This window comes from Sus scrofa, chromosome X (genome assembly GCF_000003025.6).
Source record: "Sus scrofa isolate TJ Tabasco breed Duroc chromosome X, Sscrofa11.1, whole genome shotgun sequence".
Lineage (NCBI taxonomy): Eukaryota > Metazoa > Chordata > Mammalia > Artiodactyla > Suidae > Sus > Sus scrofa.
The window spans coordinates 64,527,185-64,545,154 of record NC_010461.5 but is presented as its reverse complement, the minus strand read 5'-3'; the positions used below and the strand labels follow the sequence as shown (position 1 = coordinate 64,545,154).

The 17,970-nt window shown below is 34.5% G+C and overlaps 1 protein-coding gene across 1 annotated transcript in view; it reads left to right on the top strand.

The window, feature by feature from the left end:
- The window catches only part of HMGN5 (high mobility group nucleosome binding domain 5), a 76,036-nt gene extending 72,191 nt beyond the window's left edge, over positions 1–3,845 (top strand). Inside the window, exon 7 of the mRNA XM_021080700.1 lies at positions 940–3,845. Within this exon, the coding sequence (XP_020936359.1) occupies positions 940–1,611 (672 nt within the window). The 3' untranslated portion in view covers positions 1,612–3,845. The remainder of the gene's footprint in view (positions 1–939) is intronic.

The following is a 17,970-nucleotide window of genomic DNA, read 5'->3' as shown; positions in this document are numbered from 1 at the left end:
AGCCCCTGCTTCCAAATACCATCACAATGAGAATTAGGTTTCATCATATGAATTTTGGGGGACATAAACATTCAGTTTATAGTATATGGTATAATGGTATCTAAGAGGAAAAGAAAGAAAATGAATTTAAAATATGAGAATTTACAGATGTGGGTAGTGGGAGCAGTGGGCTAGCATTGACATTAATAGAACAATGCCAGTGATCATGACTAATTAATAATATAATGACTATATTATTAAAAACAGACCAATCTTCTATTCCTTTTGTCAGCACATAGGCTATTTGTAAATCCCTTTCCCAGATCATATGATTCCTTTTCCCTCTTCAGATTATACAATAAATCATTATGTATATGCTTCCAATAGGGGTTGCTTTACATATTTAGCATACCACATTTTTAGTATTATAGTAAAACAATGAAAATGGGATTTATTGTCAAATCTATAAACCAAACCTGTGCATAGAGGGAAGATCTTTTGTAAGTAATCTTATGATATCTGGTAAAAGACTTCTCAAGTGACTTTTTACAAAGTAAACCTAAATCTCACTGTTATAGAAATAAAATGTATTATTTCTTCAAGGAATAGATTTTGTTTATATGCATGGCACTCATTGAGAATTGCTGATACACAATATGTCATTTTTCTGTATTTATTCTGTTTCCTTGTATTTGTAATGAAAATTATTTATATGAATAAGTTTTCCTGAATGTGTTGTTCCAAATATGTGTGCGTGTTTGTGTGGGAAATTTTAATTAATCCTATTCCTTATAATGTTCCTTATGATGTGATGTAAGAGGCCTTATCCACAAACAAATTACTTTCTTATAGATGAAGTTATTTTTCTTTCCATAAGATAGACATAATCCTTTCTAAATATATGGGGGAAATGGTTCCAAATCTACAAACATAAGCTTGTTTTTTTCTCTACACACATAGGAACCAGCTCCAGAAAAAGAGATAGAGGAAATAAAAGAAGAAACAGTTGAAGATACCAAAGAAGAGAGAGGAGAAAAGAAAGAAGCAGTGGCAGCAGAAGGAAAAGAAGATGAAAAAGATGAGAAAGGAGATGGAGAAGATCAAAACAAGAAAGAAGAGAAGGGAGAAGATAGAAAGGAGGACAAAGATGAAAAAGAAGATGAAGGTAGAAAAGAGAAGGAAGATGGAAAAGAGGAAAAAGACAAAAAGGAGACAGGAGATGAAAAAGAGGATGAAGACGGAAAAAGGAAAGGAGATGAAAAAGAGGAAGAGGATGAAAAAGAGAGAGGAGATGAAAAAGAAAATGAAAATGGAAAGGGGAAAGGAGAAGATGGCAAAAAAACTGAAGATGGAAAATATAAAGGAGAATATGAAAAAAAGGGAGAGGATAGAAAAGAGAAAGGAGATGAAAAAAAAGATGGAGATGGAAAAGAGGATGAAAGTGAAAATGAGAAGGAAGATGAAAAAGAAAAAGAAGATGGAAAAGAGGAAGAAAATGAAAAAGAAGATGAGAAGGATGGAGGAAATGGAAAGGAAGATGAAAACAAGGCTGAAATTGGAAAAGAAATAGCTGACAAAGAAGAGGTCAAAAAAGAAGATGAAAAAAAGGAAGTGTCTCAGGGTATTGTTTAAAACTGCCCTTTACGTTTTCGTAATTTAGTAATATGTACCCCCATGTTGTAATGTTAATAGAGATGAATATTTTTATCGAATATTTTTAAACACAACTTTTCTTTAGTATCAATTTAATTTCAAAACCTCTTCATACTGATTATTAGTCACAAAGTTTCTAACATGAAACCTTTATCTATAGATTTTTGTGATTATAATAGTGGAATATATAGAAAAACAGGCTTTCAGCTTTGTCAGTGAATACCCTTTTTTGTAAGTTATGTATTAAATCTTTGAATTTTGATTTTACTCCTATATGTGATAATTTCACAAAGTGGAGAGATCCCAAAAGAATTTCCTCCAACATTCTTTTGTTTCTCTAGGTTGCTTTTATAAAGAAGGTGGACTATTTTCATGCAGTGCCCAGAGTTAGAATTATCTTTCCCAAATGTAACTTTGATATTAGCTTGGGGAAAAAAATTAATTCCATTTTTAAAAGAAATATAAATGTTTATTTCAGCAGGGCAATTCTGATTATATGTGTATTCACAAGATTTTATTGGATTTATCTTAATAAAAATTATCTTCAAAGATTATTGTAGTTTGTTATATCTCCAAAAATATAGTTAATGAAATATTATAATGCTTGATTTTTTTCTATTGCGATGTTCACTAAAACATTAAAATTTTTTTTCACTGAGATAAACATAACAAAGTCACTACTTTAGCCATTTGGAGGTGTACAATTTAGTGCTTTTTAGTATATTCACGGTGTTGCACAACCACTATCACTATCTACTATATAATTCCATAATATTTTCATCACCAAAATAAGAAACAAAATACCAATTAGCAGTCTTTGTCCATTCCCCCCAGTTGGCCCCACCATTGGTCCCTAGCAACTGTTAATTTACATTCTGTCTTTATGTGTTTGCCTATTCTGGACACTTCATATAAATGGAATGATGCAACATGTGTCCTTTTGTGTCTGGCTTCTTTCACTTAGAATAATTTTTCAGGTCATTCAAGTTGAATGTATCATTACTTCATTTCTTTTTATGGCTGAAAAATAATATATTTCATTGATACACTACATTGTTGATGAATATTAGAATATTTTCCATGTTTTGTCAATTATGAATAATGCTGCTGTGAACATTCATGTACAAGTTTTTGTGTACATGTATGTTTTCATTTCTTCTGGTTATATATCTAACAGTGGAAATACTGAATTACATAGTAATTATATGTTTAACTTTTTGAAGAACTTCCAGTTTTCCAAAGTGGCTTCAGCATTTTGTATTCTCACCTGCAATGTATGAACATTCCAATTTCCCCATGTTGTACCAACACGTCATTATCTGAATTTTTTTATTATAGACATACTAGTAGGGTGATTTAGGGGTGATCAAAATAATAGTAACTTGTATTTGCATTTCCCTAATGTTGAGCATCTTCTCATGTACTTATTAGTGTTTTGGATAACTTCTTTGGAGAAATGACTAACAAATCCTTTACCTATTTTTTACTTGGTTTGTAATTTTAGTACTGAGTTGTAAGATGTGTATATATTTTAGATAAAAGTCCCTTATATATTTAATGATTTGCAAAATTTTTTCACATTGTATGGGTTGTCTTCACCTTTTTGATAGTGTTCTTTGATATACAGGTTTTAATCTAAGTCCAGTTTATCACTTTCTCTTTTGTTACTCATGTTTTTGGTGACATGTCTAATAATCTGTTACCAAACCCCAGGTCACAAAGAAGTACACCTATATAAAGAATTTTATAGTTTTATCCCTTGCTTGGGTTTTGATCCATTTTGTGTTAAATTTTGTGTATGGTGTAAAGTAGAGGCCCAAATCATTCATTCTCATGTGTCTATCTATTTGTCCAATCATTACTTCTTGAAAAGACTATTTCTCCATTCAATGGTGTTGGCATAATTCAAAAATCAATGGACCATAGATGTATGGGTTTATTTCTGGACTCTCAATTCTATACCATTGATCTGCATGTCTTTCTTCATGCCAGTATCACACATTTGACTACCATAGCATTGCAGTGAGTTTTGACATCAGAAAGTATGTGTCCTCCAACTTTGTTCCTAGTCCCTTAAAATTCCTTATGAATTTTAGAATCAGCTTGTCCATTTCTACAAAAAAAAAGTTGGAGTTTGATAAGGGTCACAACAAATGTGCATATAAATTTGGGGACTATTGCCATATTAATAAAATTGTCTTCCAATCCATGAAGATGGGATATCTTTCCATTTATTCAAGAGTGTCTCTTTAATTTCTTTCTGCAGTATTTTGTAATTCTAAGGGTACTTGCACTTCATAGGATAAATTGATTCCTAAGTACTTTATCCTCCTTTTTGAAGCTGTAAATAGAATTGTTTTCTTGATTTTGACTTAGTATTGTTCATTGCTAATGTATATGAATACAACTGACTTTTAATATCAATCTTATATAGGGCAATTTCACTGAACTTGTATATTAGATTTAATGGGTATTATTTGGCTTCTTCAGAGTTTTTCCTATTTATAAGATCACATCATCTGCAAATAAGAGATTGTTTTACCTCTTTATTTCTAATTTGTATGCCTTTATTTTTTTTCCTGTCTAATTTCCCTGGCTTCATAAATATTAAGAGTAACAAAAAAATGAAAAACACAAATTCAAAGTTTTCAAAACATACACAGACTTCTGACTACCTCTTTCTTAGGGATAGCAGGCCCTGTACCATTTCTTACCCTGTCTCAAAACTTACTACAATGCTTCAGTAATCAAAACCAATTTTAAAGGGCTAAATATCTGAGTAACTTGCCCAGATCCCCCAATTCCCAGACATATTCTGTAACCACTGAAAATGTACCCAACTTCTGGCACAGAAAGTGGTCTTTTACACACCTTGTCCCCTTCACTGTCAAAGCTAGAATAAAAGAAACAATCCTATTTCCCTTTAAAAACACATCCCAGGAGACTGGCAGAACTCTGGTAATGGATAGCCTTAATTTTTCATGTGAAATTCTACCCACTACATAAAGGAGGTAGCCATCTTCACCTTACAACATTATATTAACTTTATAATAAAGTGCTCATATGACAAAATACCATTTTATACTACAGGAGGATCGTTGCTTCAGACTATGATAAAAAAATAGTCTTCCTTAGGTCTCATATTATTTTATATTTTAATTGGATCTTACTTTCCCTTTATCATCAAAACTTTGCTTCACACAATTTCTCTTCTAAAAGACTCAACAATAGTAAGATGTGAAGGGAGGAATGGAGTAGGAGAGTGCTAATTTATAGAGATTACATATCATCACTATAAGTGAAAACGAATATAAATTATAAATCTACAAAACAGAACAATCTTTTCTAAAGATGTGGAGAAATAAACAGTGTATAAAAGTCTTTAGGTAAGCCTACAGAGAAAAGGTGTTCAACAAGTGCACTTGGAGTTTCTTTAGTAATATGAAGCATCTTGTGTTAACTATCTCATTGGTAAAACAAGTTTTTGGTAACATATTTCTGATATATTCAGAATAATTGATTTTCTGAGTATATACTGCTGAAGTTTTAACCTAAAGTTTTCTGTTGTTACTTTAAAAGATTTGCCCCATCCATAAGTCTGATTTTGGCTAGAGAAGAAGTGCCTCAGAATAAAAATTTTTAATGAGAATACATTTTGAAATCATATTGTAGTTAGATGGGAAACTATGACTCAGTTTATTGCTATACCATGGGAAAATAAAGTATACACAATTCTTCAGGGACATATCTACTGCATAGGACTTCCTTTAATGTTTCCCCCGATACTTAAAATGTTTCATGCTGAACATTATTAATCTTTATAAAAATTCTATGTTTTACATGGTTTTAGGAAAGGAAAAGTGAGGAAGGGCATGTCAGTGCTGGAGTCTAATCTCATAAACCATAATATAATAACAAGTATTAATGACCTACTAAGATCACACAGATCTTGATGTTATCTTTAAAAATCAGGTTTTGAAAACCCCAAACCCTCAAATAGTAATATTTTGGTCCTAAGAGAATTACTTGTCTTCAAGATACTATTGTGGTAATTTTCCAAAATTAAAAAACAAAACTGTTGCAACAAGTCACTTAATACATAAGGAACAGAGAAAAAGCCCACCAAATCAGCTGCAGTTTAGAGCCTCCTGTGCTATTTTTGTTTGTTTGTTTGTTTCTTTAGGGCCACACCTGTGACATATGGAGGTTCCTAGGGTAGGGGCTGAATTGGCGCCTCAGCCACTGGCCTAGGCCACAGACACAGCAACACAGGATCCGAGCCGCGTCTGCAACCTACACCACAACTCATGGCAACACCAGATCTTTAACCCACTGAGCAATGCCAGGGATTGAACCCACAACCTCGTGGTTCCTAGTCAGATTTGTTTCCTCTGTTCCACAATGGGAACTCCTCCTGTGCTAAAATAAAATTAAATCTAAACCATGACAGTAGGTAAATGATTTGTGTGGAGGTACTTTTCTAGAATACAGAAAAGCCTTTTTAATGTGATATTTACACAATAGATATGACTTTTTATCCTAAAATACATGGTTTTAAGACTATTACCTATCAATAATGATTCATTTGCCTAACATGAATATAATTGTCTTTCAGATTATGTTGACTTCCTTAGGTTAGAAAATAGTAAGTAGGCAAAAGTCCAATTTTATATGGATTAACAATCATTTTCTTTCTTTTTTTCTTATTTTCTTTCTTTTTTTTTTTTTTTTTGCTTTTTTTTTTAGGGCCACACCCCTGGCACATGGAAGTTCCCAGGCTAGAGGTGGAATTGGAAATGCAAATGCCAGCCTATGCCACAGCCACAGCAATGCAGGATCAGAGCCTAATCTGCCACCTACACTACAGCTCACAGCAACACTAGATCCTTAACCAACTGAGTGAGGCCAGGAATCAAACCAGCATCCTCAGGGATACTAGTCAGGCTCATAACCTGCTGAGCCACAATGGGAACTCCAATAATTATTTTCTTTGACATAATCTCTCTGTACCTACAGTTTATTCTGATTGTTTATTACAGATTTTAAACTCTTCTTTTTAAAAATTTGTTTTTGTCACGGACATTGTCCTTACATATTTATATCAAGTACCTCATAGTAATAGTGTAGATCAAAGTAATTTCTCTTTCTTTAAAAGAGTTAAACTTTAAATTCAGAAAAATTAAACATTCCTTAAAAGCCAAAACTATGAGTAGTTCCCTGGTGGCACAGTGGGTCAGGGATCCAGTGTCATCACTATTGTAGCTTGGGCTGCAGCTATGGCATGGGTTAGATCCCTGTTCTGGGAACTTCCACATGCCATGGGTGCAGCCAAAGAAGAAAGAAACAGAAACAAAAAACAACTATGATTTACTATGTTACTTGACAACATATGCCTTTAATCACTTACCAACAACATTATGAATAATGTCCAGTCCAGGCTTGGTGGAATTTACTAAATAATATAAATGGATGCTGGAAGACAATGAATCATGACTTCAAAATTATTAAAGTAATTTATAACCTAGAATTCTATATCTAGACAGTCTATCAATGAAATATGGGAGTAAAATAAGAACACTTCCAGGAATTCCCACTGTAAGGCGGTGGGTTAAGAATATGACTGCAGCAGTACCAGTTGGAAGCATGGGTTTTATCCCTGGCCTGGGGCAGTAGGTTAAGGATCCAGTGTTGCCACAGCTGTGGTGTATGTTGCAGCTGCATCTCAGATTCAATCCTGGCCTAGAAACTATCACATGCTGTGGGTGAGGCCATTAAAAAAAAAACCTTCCATACATGAAAAGTCAAAAATTTTATCTTCCATGCACTCTCTCAGAAAGATATATTTAAGGAAATTCTTGAATTATATCAAGTTTGGAGTTAGGATGAGTGCCAGGCCAAATGAAACATATGACAGCAGGTTCTATGACGGGAGTTTAAGAATCTTCGAGATTTGGGCTGCTCGAGGTTGAGTTCTTAGATCACTTCTATACCCATTTCTAAAGATCAGAAGGAAATACCTCCTGACATACTTTTTCATGTTTCATTTTTTTTTCTTTTTAAAATATAAAGAATGAGCTCTCCCACTACAAGTGGAAGAGGACAGTCAGCCTAAATACAAGAGCTAAGAGACTAACAAACAAATAGAACTAAAGCTTTTATCAGAGCATATCTGAAATAATTCTTGCATCTGGACTTCATGCCATGTGAGATTAAAACTGACTCCCTCGGAGTTCCCGTCGTGGCGCAGTGGTTAACGAATCCGACTAGGAACCATGAGGTTGAGGGTTCAGTCCCTGCCCTTGCTCAGTGGGTTAAAGGATCCGGCATTGCTGTGAGCTGTGGTGTAGGTTGCAGATGCGGCTCGGATCCCACGTTGCTGTGGCTCTGGCATAGGCTGGAGGCTACAGCTCCGATTTGACCCCTAGCCTGGGAACCTCCATATGCCGTGGGAGCGGCCCAAGAAACAGCAAAAAGACAAAAAACAAAACAAAACAAAAAAAACTGACTCCCTCAAGCAGCTATATGAAAGATAGCTTAGAAGATATAAAATGTATGTAGTCACAAATAAGCAAAGTTACTTCAGATTCAAAAATAACTCTAAGATGAAGAAAAAAATCTAACCATCCATTAAAACATGGAAAAGAACTGGAGACATTGAAAAAGACTAACTGAGAGGAAAAGATAGTCAAACAGTTCTAACAACAGTCACCTCATATTGATGATTACAGTAATATTACCTACCTTGTTAATATCATAAAAAGATACACCATTGGATTAACTGTTCCAAAGAGATTACTTATTCTTTTGGGGGGGGTATTCTTTCTTTTTTAATTAAATTATAGTTGATTTACAGTGTTGTGCCAATTTCTGCTATACAGCATAGTGGACCAGTCATATATGTATATTCTTTTTCTTTTACGATCTTCCTTCGTGGTCTATCCCAAGAGATTGGAAATAGTTCCCTCTGCTATACAGTAGGACCTCATTTCTTATCCATTCTAAATGTAATAGTTTGCATATACCAACCCCAAATTCCTTTCCATCCCACTCCCTCCCCACTCCCCCTTGACAACCAAAAATCTGTTCTCTGGGTCTAGGTTCATTTGTGCCATATTTTAGATTCAACATATAAGTGATATTACATGGTATTTGTCTTTCTCTTTCTGAATTCACTTAGTATAAGAATCTCTAGTTGCATCCATTTTGCTGCAAATGCCATTATTTTGTCCTTTTTGTGGCTGAGTAGTATTCCATTGTGTGTGTGTGTGTAGATATATATATATATACATATACATATATATATATATATACCATATCTTCTTAATCCATTCCTCTGTTGATGGAAATTTAGGACGTTTCATAATCTATCTTCTACTTTGAGTAATACCTTCTGATATTGGATATCAATTTACACTTCCATCAGAACAATGTATTTTAGGTGGTGTAAGGATAGATGCTATATACTAAGCAAATAAAAGTAAAAATCATGATGAAAGAGATCATTGGGGTGAAATAGAAATTACTATGTGGAAAACACTGCTAGTTGGATAACCTAATAGATATTCTCAACTTATCCCAACTTCTACTAAAGAAGGTAAACAAGCTAAATGGTTAGGTTCACAGATTCTCTTGCAACTAGGGATAGCCATGTAATTAGTTTTTGGCTAGCATGATCTAATAAGAAGTATTCTGAGGGCTCCTGGGTGAGCTTTTGACATGAACAGAAAATACCATTCCTTCCCCCATTTTCTCCTCTCTTAAAGGTAGATGTGATGCCTTATGCAATGGCAAAAATGTTAACAACATGAAGAAAAGGTCAAGAGAGTGACAGAGATATCACCTGTGATATATTTGAGCTATTGAACCAATACCAGCATCCTCTACCTCTAAATTTATTGTTACATAAGAAAAATAAATGCTTATTTCCTTAAGCCATTGTCAGCTTTTTTCTGTTATGTAATAGTTGAACAAATTCCTAAGTGATAAGTACTGAAATTCATTAACAAATAGAGAGTCTAAATAGTAAGGTTGCCAGCTTCAGTAAATAAAAATATAGGAAACTTACCAAAAAGTGAAATTGAAATCAAAACACAATACCACTTATAGCAGTGGCTCCCCAGATAGTATATATAAATGTAACAAAATATAAACAAGATCTATTTGAGGAAAACCAAAATACTCTCAACTTGATGTACAGAATCAACACAATTATAATTAAAATCCCTGCAAGGTATTAAATTGATTTTGACAAACTCTTTTTAAAGTTTATATGGTGAAGCAAAAGACCCAGAATAGCCAACACAGATTTGAAGAACAAAGTGGGAGGATTGGTGCTACCAAACTTTAAGACTTGTTATAGAGAAGTTCCCATTGTGGCTCAGTGGAAACAAATCTGACCAGTATCCATGAGGATGCAGTTTCGATCCCTGGCCTTAATCAGTGGGTTAAGGATCCAGCATTACCATGAACTGTGGTGTAGGTTGCATATGCGACTTGGATCCTGCATAGCTGTGGCTGTGGTGTAGGCTGGCGGCTAAGTCTCTTATTAGACCCCTAGCATGGGAACCTCCACATGCCACAGGTGCAGCCGTACGAAAAAAAAAAAAAAAAAAAAAAAAAAAAGACTTGCCGTACAGCTACAGTCACCAAGACCATATGATATTGGCGAAGGAATAAACAAATAGATTAAATAAATGATGTATGGAACAATGAAAACACATGGATGAAGCTTAAATGCATATTAATAAGTGAAATAAACCAATTTGAGAAGATTACATACTGTATGATTCCATCTACATGACATTCTAGAGAAGGCAAAACTATGGAAACAGAATAATCAATGGTTCATCAAAAATTCTACAAACAATAAATGCTGGAGAGTGTGTAGAGAAAACAGAACCCTCCTACACTGTTGGTGGGAATGTATATTAGTGCAGCCACTACAGAGAACAATATGGAAGTTCCTTAAAAATCTAAATACAGAACTACCATATGATCCAGTAATCCCACTCCTGGGCATATATCTGGAAAAGACAAAAACTCTAATTTGAAAAGATACATGCACTCCATAGTTCATAGCAGTGCAATTTACAATAACTAAGACAGGGAAGCAACCTAAATGTCCATCAACAGAAGAATGGATAAAGAAGATATGGTACACATATACAATGGAATATTAATCAGCCATAAAAAGAATGAATTAATGAGGTTTGCAGCAACATGGATTGATCTAGATAATATCACACTAACTGATGTAAGTCAGACAGATAAAGACAAATACCATGTGATATCACATGTGAAATCTAAAGAATAATGAAAATGAATATATATACAAAACAGAAACAGACTCAGAGACATAGAAAACAAACTTATGTTTACCAAAGGAGAAATGTGCAGGAGGGATAAATTAGAAGAATGGTAGTAACAGATAAAAACTAATATATATAAAATAGATAATCAACAGAATTTATTGTATAACACAAACAACCATATTCAACTTCTCATAAGAACCAATAATAAAAATAATCTGAATATATATATAAAACAATCATTTTGTTGCACACCTGAAACTAACGCAATATTGTAAATCAACTATACTTCAATTAAGAACACTTAGGAAAAAGCTAAATAATAAATGTATAGAACCTAGAATAATAAAACTAGAAACCTTCACTGAGAAAAGTAAAAAAAATAAATTTCTATATATTTATCTCTAAATTCTTTCCAAATTATCCTACAGATTTAATACAATTTCAAAAACATTCCCAACAGAATTTACATAGAAACAAAAAGTTAGTCTAAAGTGATCTGTAAAAATAAATAGGAAAAAACAGTTCAAAAAAATTTTAAAAGAATAATAAGGGAGAACTTTCCCTATCAGATATTAAAAGGCTACAATAAATGGTGTGGAATTAAGGCACAATCTGAGAAATTAATAAAAGAGTATTATAAACCCCAAAATGTATCCAGGTACAAAGGTATAAATAATAAAGTTTCCATTTTAAGCCAGTGGGGGAAAGATGCATTGTTTAATTAATGGGACTAAAACCATTGATTAATTATATGGGATAGGGTATGAGGAAGAAGGTTCTTAACTCATGGCATCCTTCTTAACTCATGGCATCCTCCAAAAGTATCAATCTAGATGGATTAGTTAAATACAAAATTACTACAATTAGAAGAAAATATGAACAAAGTTTATTTTAATATATGGAAAGAATTTTAACTATAAAATACATAAAAGAAACATGAAAAGACAGGGTTATCTACTTGAAAAAAGTCTGCATAAAAACAACACGTTTAAAAGACAAATGATGAACTGAGAAATACAACATCACATATCTTCAAGTCAAAGGGTTACTATTTTTAATACATAAAAGTGCTCACAAATCATTAAGAAAATTATGAATGGACTAATAAAATGGGCAATGGATAGACATTAAAATTTGCAAGTTAATTATCAATAAATATTAGAAGACAATAATCTGAAATCAATCAGAAACGTCTAGTGAGATAATAAGCAGATCCTTGTTATCCAAGTATTTATTTTCTAAGTGTCTGAGGTTACAAGAATGCATAGAGAACCTAAGGTCATAATAAGAAAAAATATTCCCTAATAAAATCATGATTTACAAAATTAGTTCTTGCTCAAACTTTTTTGCTCACTTCACACTAATGCCTTTTTATAAATGTTACACATTTTTATCTATGGATCGCTAATTATGTAATATTTTGACACATTTGAAAGTTCAAATTGATTGAAAATTAAAATTGAAAAGATTCACCACCACTAGGGGTCCCCAAACAGGCAACAGTTGCAGACCCAATCACCTCAGAGGGCACCACAGAGGAGGGAATTGCAACTGAACACTAACTATTGTGGCTCTCACTCCCCAGGGAACTTAAACATGCTGCCACTGCCACTGCCAAATGATCTGGGCACCTCCTAGATGTGCCTAAGGATCATTAGCACTTCCCAGAGCCCCGGAACTAGGAGTAGCTTGTGTCACCTTCCTGCAGGTCCTTGCTACTGTCAAGAGCCCAGCAACCAGGCACTGAATACTAGCCCTACAAATTGCCTCCTTCACCCTGGAAACATGATCAGCACCCTGGGGATAACAGCCTGCTCACACCAAAGAAAGAGACGGCAAATATCCAAACTCCCACGCAAAAAATAAATAGTAACCCCCACAAAATACAGAGGGGAGCTCTTGCATAGAAATAGCCCTCCATGACTACAGTTTGGTTTCCCTAAACTCACAGAAAAAGAAAAGTATAAGCAAGATGAAGAACCTCAGGAAAAATTCCCAGTTAAAAGAACAGAAGAATTCACATGAAGCAGCAAACAATGAAACAGACCTCTACAATCTAATAGACACTGAGTTCAAAAGGGAGATAATGAAAATACTGAAGGAATTAAGGCTAAATATCAAGGAAGAGTGGATATGAACAATAATGCAGATTTCTTTAGAAAGGAAATAGAAAATATAAGGACGAACATAGAAAAATTAGAAAATTCATTTGCAGAGATGCAAACTGAGCTAGGGGCACTAAGAGCAGAATGAATAATGCAGAGGAATGAATTAGTCACTTGGAAGATAGAATAATGGAAATCATCCAATCAGGACAGCAGCCAGAAAACCAACTGAAAAAACATAAAACCAATATGAGAGATCTACAGGATGATATAAAGCAGGCCAATCTACACATAACAAGAATTCCAGAAGAGGAAGAAAAAGAAAAGGGGATTGAAAATATATTTGATGGGGAGTTCCCGTGGTAGCGCAGTGGTTAACGAATCCGACTAGGAACCATGAGGTTGTGGGTTCAGTCCCTGGCCTTGCCCAGTGGGTTAAGGATTCGGCGTTGCCATGACCTGTGATGTAGGTTGCAGACGCGGCTCAGATCCCGTGTTGCTGTGGCTCTGCCGTAGGCCGGGGGCTACAGCTCCGATTGGACCCCTTGCCTGGGAACCTCCATATGCCACAGGAGCGGCCCAAGAGATAGCAAAAAGACAAAAAAAAAAAAAAAAAAAAAAAAGAAAGAAAAAAATATTTATTTGATGAAATTTTGTCTGAAAACTTTCCTAATCTAAAGAAAACAGCTATCAAAATATAGGAAGTACAGAGGACCCCAAACAAGTTGAACAAAAAGAGGCCCACACCAACATATAATAAAAATGGCAAAAAGTAGGAGTTCCTGTTGTGGCTCAGTGGTTAATGAATCTGACTAGGAACCATGAGGTTGCAGGTTCGATCCCTGGCCTTGCTCAGTAGGTTAAGGACCCAGAGTTGCCATGAGCTGTGGTGTAGGTTGCAGATGCGGCTCGGATCCTGCATTGCTGTGGCTCTGGTGTAGGCTGGTGGCTACAGCTCTGATTAGACCCCTAGCCTGGGAATCTCCATATGCTGTGGGAGCGGCCCTCAAAAGGCAAAAAAAAAAAAAAAAAAAAAAATGGCAAAAGTTAAAGATAGAGGATTCTAAAGGCGGAAAGACAAACACAAATCTTTACTTACAAGGAAACCCCTATAAGGCTATCAACTGATTTCTCTACAGAAACACTACAGGCCAGAAGAGAGGAGCAAGATATATTCAAAGTTCTAAAAGGGAAAAATTTGCAGCCTAGAATATTCTACCCAGCAAGAATATCATTTAAAATTGAAGGAGAAATAAAGACTATCTCCAACAAACAAAAGCTATAAGAATACAGCAATACTAGAACACATTCTAAAGAAATACTAGAACCCAAAAATAAACCCAGACACCTACAGTCAATTAATCTTTGACAAAGTAGGCAAGAACATAAAATGGGGAAAAGAGAGTTTTTTCAGCAAGTGGTGCTGGGAAAACTGGACAGCTGCATGAAAATCAATGAAACTAGAACACACCCTCACACCATGCGCAAAAGTAAACTCAAAATAGCTGAAAGACTTAAATATAAGACAAGACACCATCAAACTCCTGGAAGAGAACATAAGCAAAACATTCCCTGACATCAACCTTACAAATGTTTTCTCATGTCAGTCTCCCAAAGCAACAGAAATAAAAGCAAAAATAAACCAATGAGACCTAATCAAACTGACAAGCTTTTGCACAGCAAAAGAAAACAAAAAGACAACTTATAGCATGGGGGAAAATAGTTTCAAATGATGCAACTGACAAGGGCTTAATCTCTAAAATATACAAACAACTTATACAACTCAACAGCAAAAAAGCCAACAACCCAATTGAAAAATGGGCAAAAGACCTGAAAAGATATTGCTCCAAAGAAGATATACAGATGGCCAACAAACACATGAAAAAATGCTCAACATCCCTGATGATTAGAGAAGTGCAAATCAAAACTACCATGAGATACCACCTCACACCAGTCAGAATGGACATCATTAATAAGTCCACAAATAACAAATGCTGGAAAGGGTGTGGAGAAATGGGAACCCTCCTGCACTGTTAGTGGGAATGTAAATTGGTACAACCACTATGGAAAACTGTACAGAGGTACCTTAGAAAACTATATATAGAACTACCATATGACGCAGCAATCCCACTCTTGGGCGTATATCCAGACAAAACTTTCCTTGAAAAAATAGCCAAGACATGGGAACAACCTCAATGTCCACTGACAGATGGATGGATTAAGACAAGGTATATATACACAATGGAATACTACTTGGCCATAAAAAAGAACAAAATAATGCTATTTACAGCAACATGGATAAAACTAGAAATTCTCATAGTCAGTGAAGTAAGTCAGAAGGAGAAAAGCAAATACCATATGAGATCACTTATATCTGGAATCTGATATAGGGCACAAATGAAACTTTGCACAGAAAAAAAAACTCATGGACTTGGGGAACAGACTTGTGGTTTCCAAGAGAGAGGGGGAGAGAGTGGGATGGACTGGGAATCTGGTGTTAATAGATGCAAACTCTTGACTTTGGAGTGGATAAGCAATGAGATCCTGCTTTATAGCCCTGGGAACTATATCTAGTCACTTATGATGGAGCATGATGGAGGATAATGTGAGAAAAGCAATGTATATATGTATGTATGACTGGGTCACTTTGCTGTACAGTAGAAAATCGACAGAATACTGTAAACCAGCTATAATGGAAAAAAAATAAAAATAAAAAAATAAATTTGATCCTGGGTGTGGCTCTGGAGAAAAAAAAAGAATGGATAAACAGCAAGGTCCTACTGTACAGCACAGGGAACTATATCCAATCTCTTGGGACAGAACATGATGAAAAATAGTATTAAAAAAGAATGTATGTATTTACAACTGAGTCACTTTGCTGTACAGCAGAAATTGGCACAAGGTTGTAAATCAACTATATATATATATATATATATATATATATATATATATATATATATATTTTTTTTTGTCTTTTTGCCTTTTCTTGAGGTGCTCCCACAGCATATGGAGGTTTCCAGGCTAGGGGTCTAATTGGAACTGTAGCTGCTGGCCTATGCCAGAGCGGATGCAATGCAGGATCCGAGCCACATCTGCAACCTATACCACAGCTCACGCAACGCCAGATCCTTAACCCACTGAGCAAGGCCAGGGACTGAAACCACAACCTCATGGTTCCTAGTCGGATTCATTAACCACTGTGCCATGATGGGAACTCCTCAACTATATTTTAATAAAATTTTTTTAAATTTTTTAAAAAGAAAAAAATTGCAAAGATTGCAAAAAATGAATGGTTTTATCAAATTAATGAATGAAAGATGGGTAATACCTTGAATAACATACTAAGAAACTGATAAATGAAGGTAAGTCAGATTTTGATCAGTTCTCACTGAAGATGAAAACAGTCTACCATAATGATAATATAATTACAAAAGAGCAACTGGAAGCATCAAAGGATTAAGAGAGCCACATGGGAAGCTAGATGAAGCTCACAGTTAATTTTTGCAAAATATTCTAAAAGTCAATTATGATATGGGAGATATAACATGTATGTCATCATTTTGTTGGAAAAATTAAGCTGTCCTACTCCCCATGTTTACACTTTATTCTTGTAAGAATACATGCTTAAACGTAATTATGACCTACTTTTATTAAGCAAAATGAAATAAATTTATTTTCATAATTTATCATTTTTTCCTGAGGAAATCCCAATCTAACAATTATTTTTTACTACTTGCTCTGCCTTGTTTTAAAAATCAATTAATTTTATTATATTTATAATTGTACAACCATCATCATAACCCAATTTTACAGCACTTCCATTCCAAATCCCCAGCCCACCTCCCCCAACTTTGGTAACAATAACTTTTTCAAAGTCTGTGAGTTTCCATTCTGCAAATAAATTCTTTGCATACTTTTTTTAGATTCCACATATGAGTGAGAGCATATGATGTTTGCATTTCACTGCCTGCCTAACTTCACTTGGCATGATAATTTCTAGGTCCATCCATGTTGCTGCAAATGCCATTATTTCATTCCTTTTAATGGCTGAGTAATAATCCATTGTGTATATTTGCCACATCTTTATCCACTCCTCTCTTGATGACCATTTACGTTGATTCCATGTCTTACCTATTGCATATAGTTCTGCAATGACCATTGGGGTACATGTATCTTTTCAAGACCTGGTCTTCTCTAGATGGATGTCCAGGAGTGGGATTGTTGGATCAATGGTAATTCTATTTTTAGTTTTCTGATTAATGTCCATGCTGTTTTCCATAATGGTTGCACCAACTTACATTCACACCAGCAGTGTAAGAAAATCTACAGTGTAAGAGGATTTTCTCCACACCCTTTCCAGTATTTATTGTTTGTAGACTTTGATATTGGCCATTCTGGCTGGTGTAATGTGGTACCTCATAGTAGTTTTGATTTGCATTTCTCTAATAATTAGTGACATTGAACATCTTTTCCTATGTTTTTTGGTCATCTGTATGTCTTCTTTGGAGAATTGTCTGTTTAGATCTACTGCCCATTTTTTTGATGAAGTTTTTTTTTTTTTTTTTTTGGTATTGAGCTGTAGGAGATGTTTATATATTTTGGATATAAATCCCTTGTCAGTCACTTCATTTGCAAATATTTTCTCCCATTTTGTGGTTTGTCTTTTCTTTTTGTTTAGGGTTTCCTCTGCTGTGAAAAAAAATTTTAAGTTTAATTAGTTCCCATTTATTTTTGTTTTTATCGTCATTAATCTAGAAGGTAGATCTGAGAAGATATTGCAGTGGTTTATGTCAGAAAGTGTTTGGCCTATGTTTTCCTTTAAGAGTTTTATAGTAACCAGTCTTATATTTAGGTCTTTATTTGATACTCTGACTTTTTAAGTGGCCCTTCTTTTAGATACTTTTAGATACCAATAATCCTTT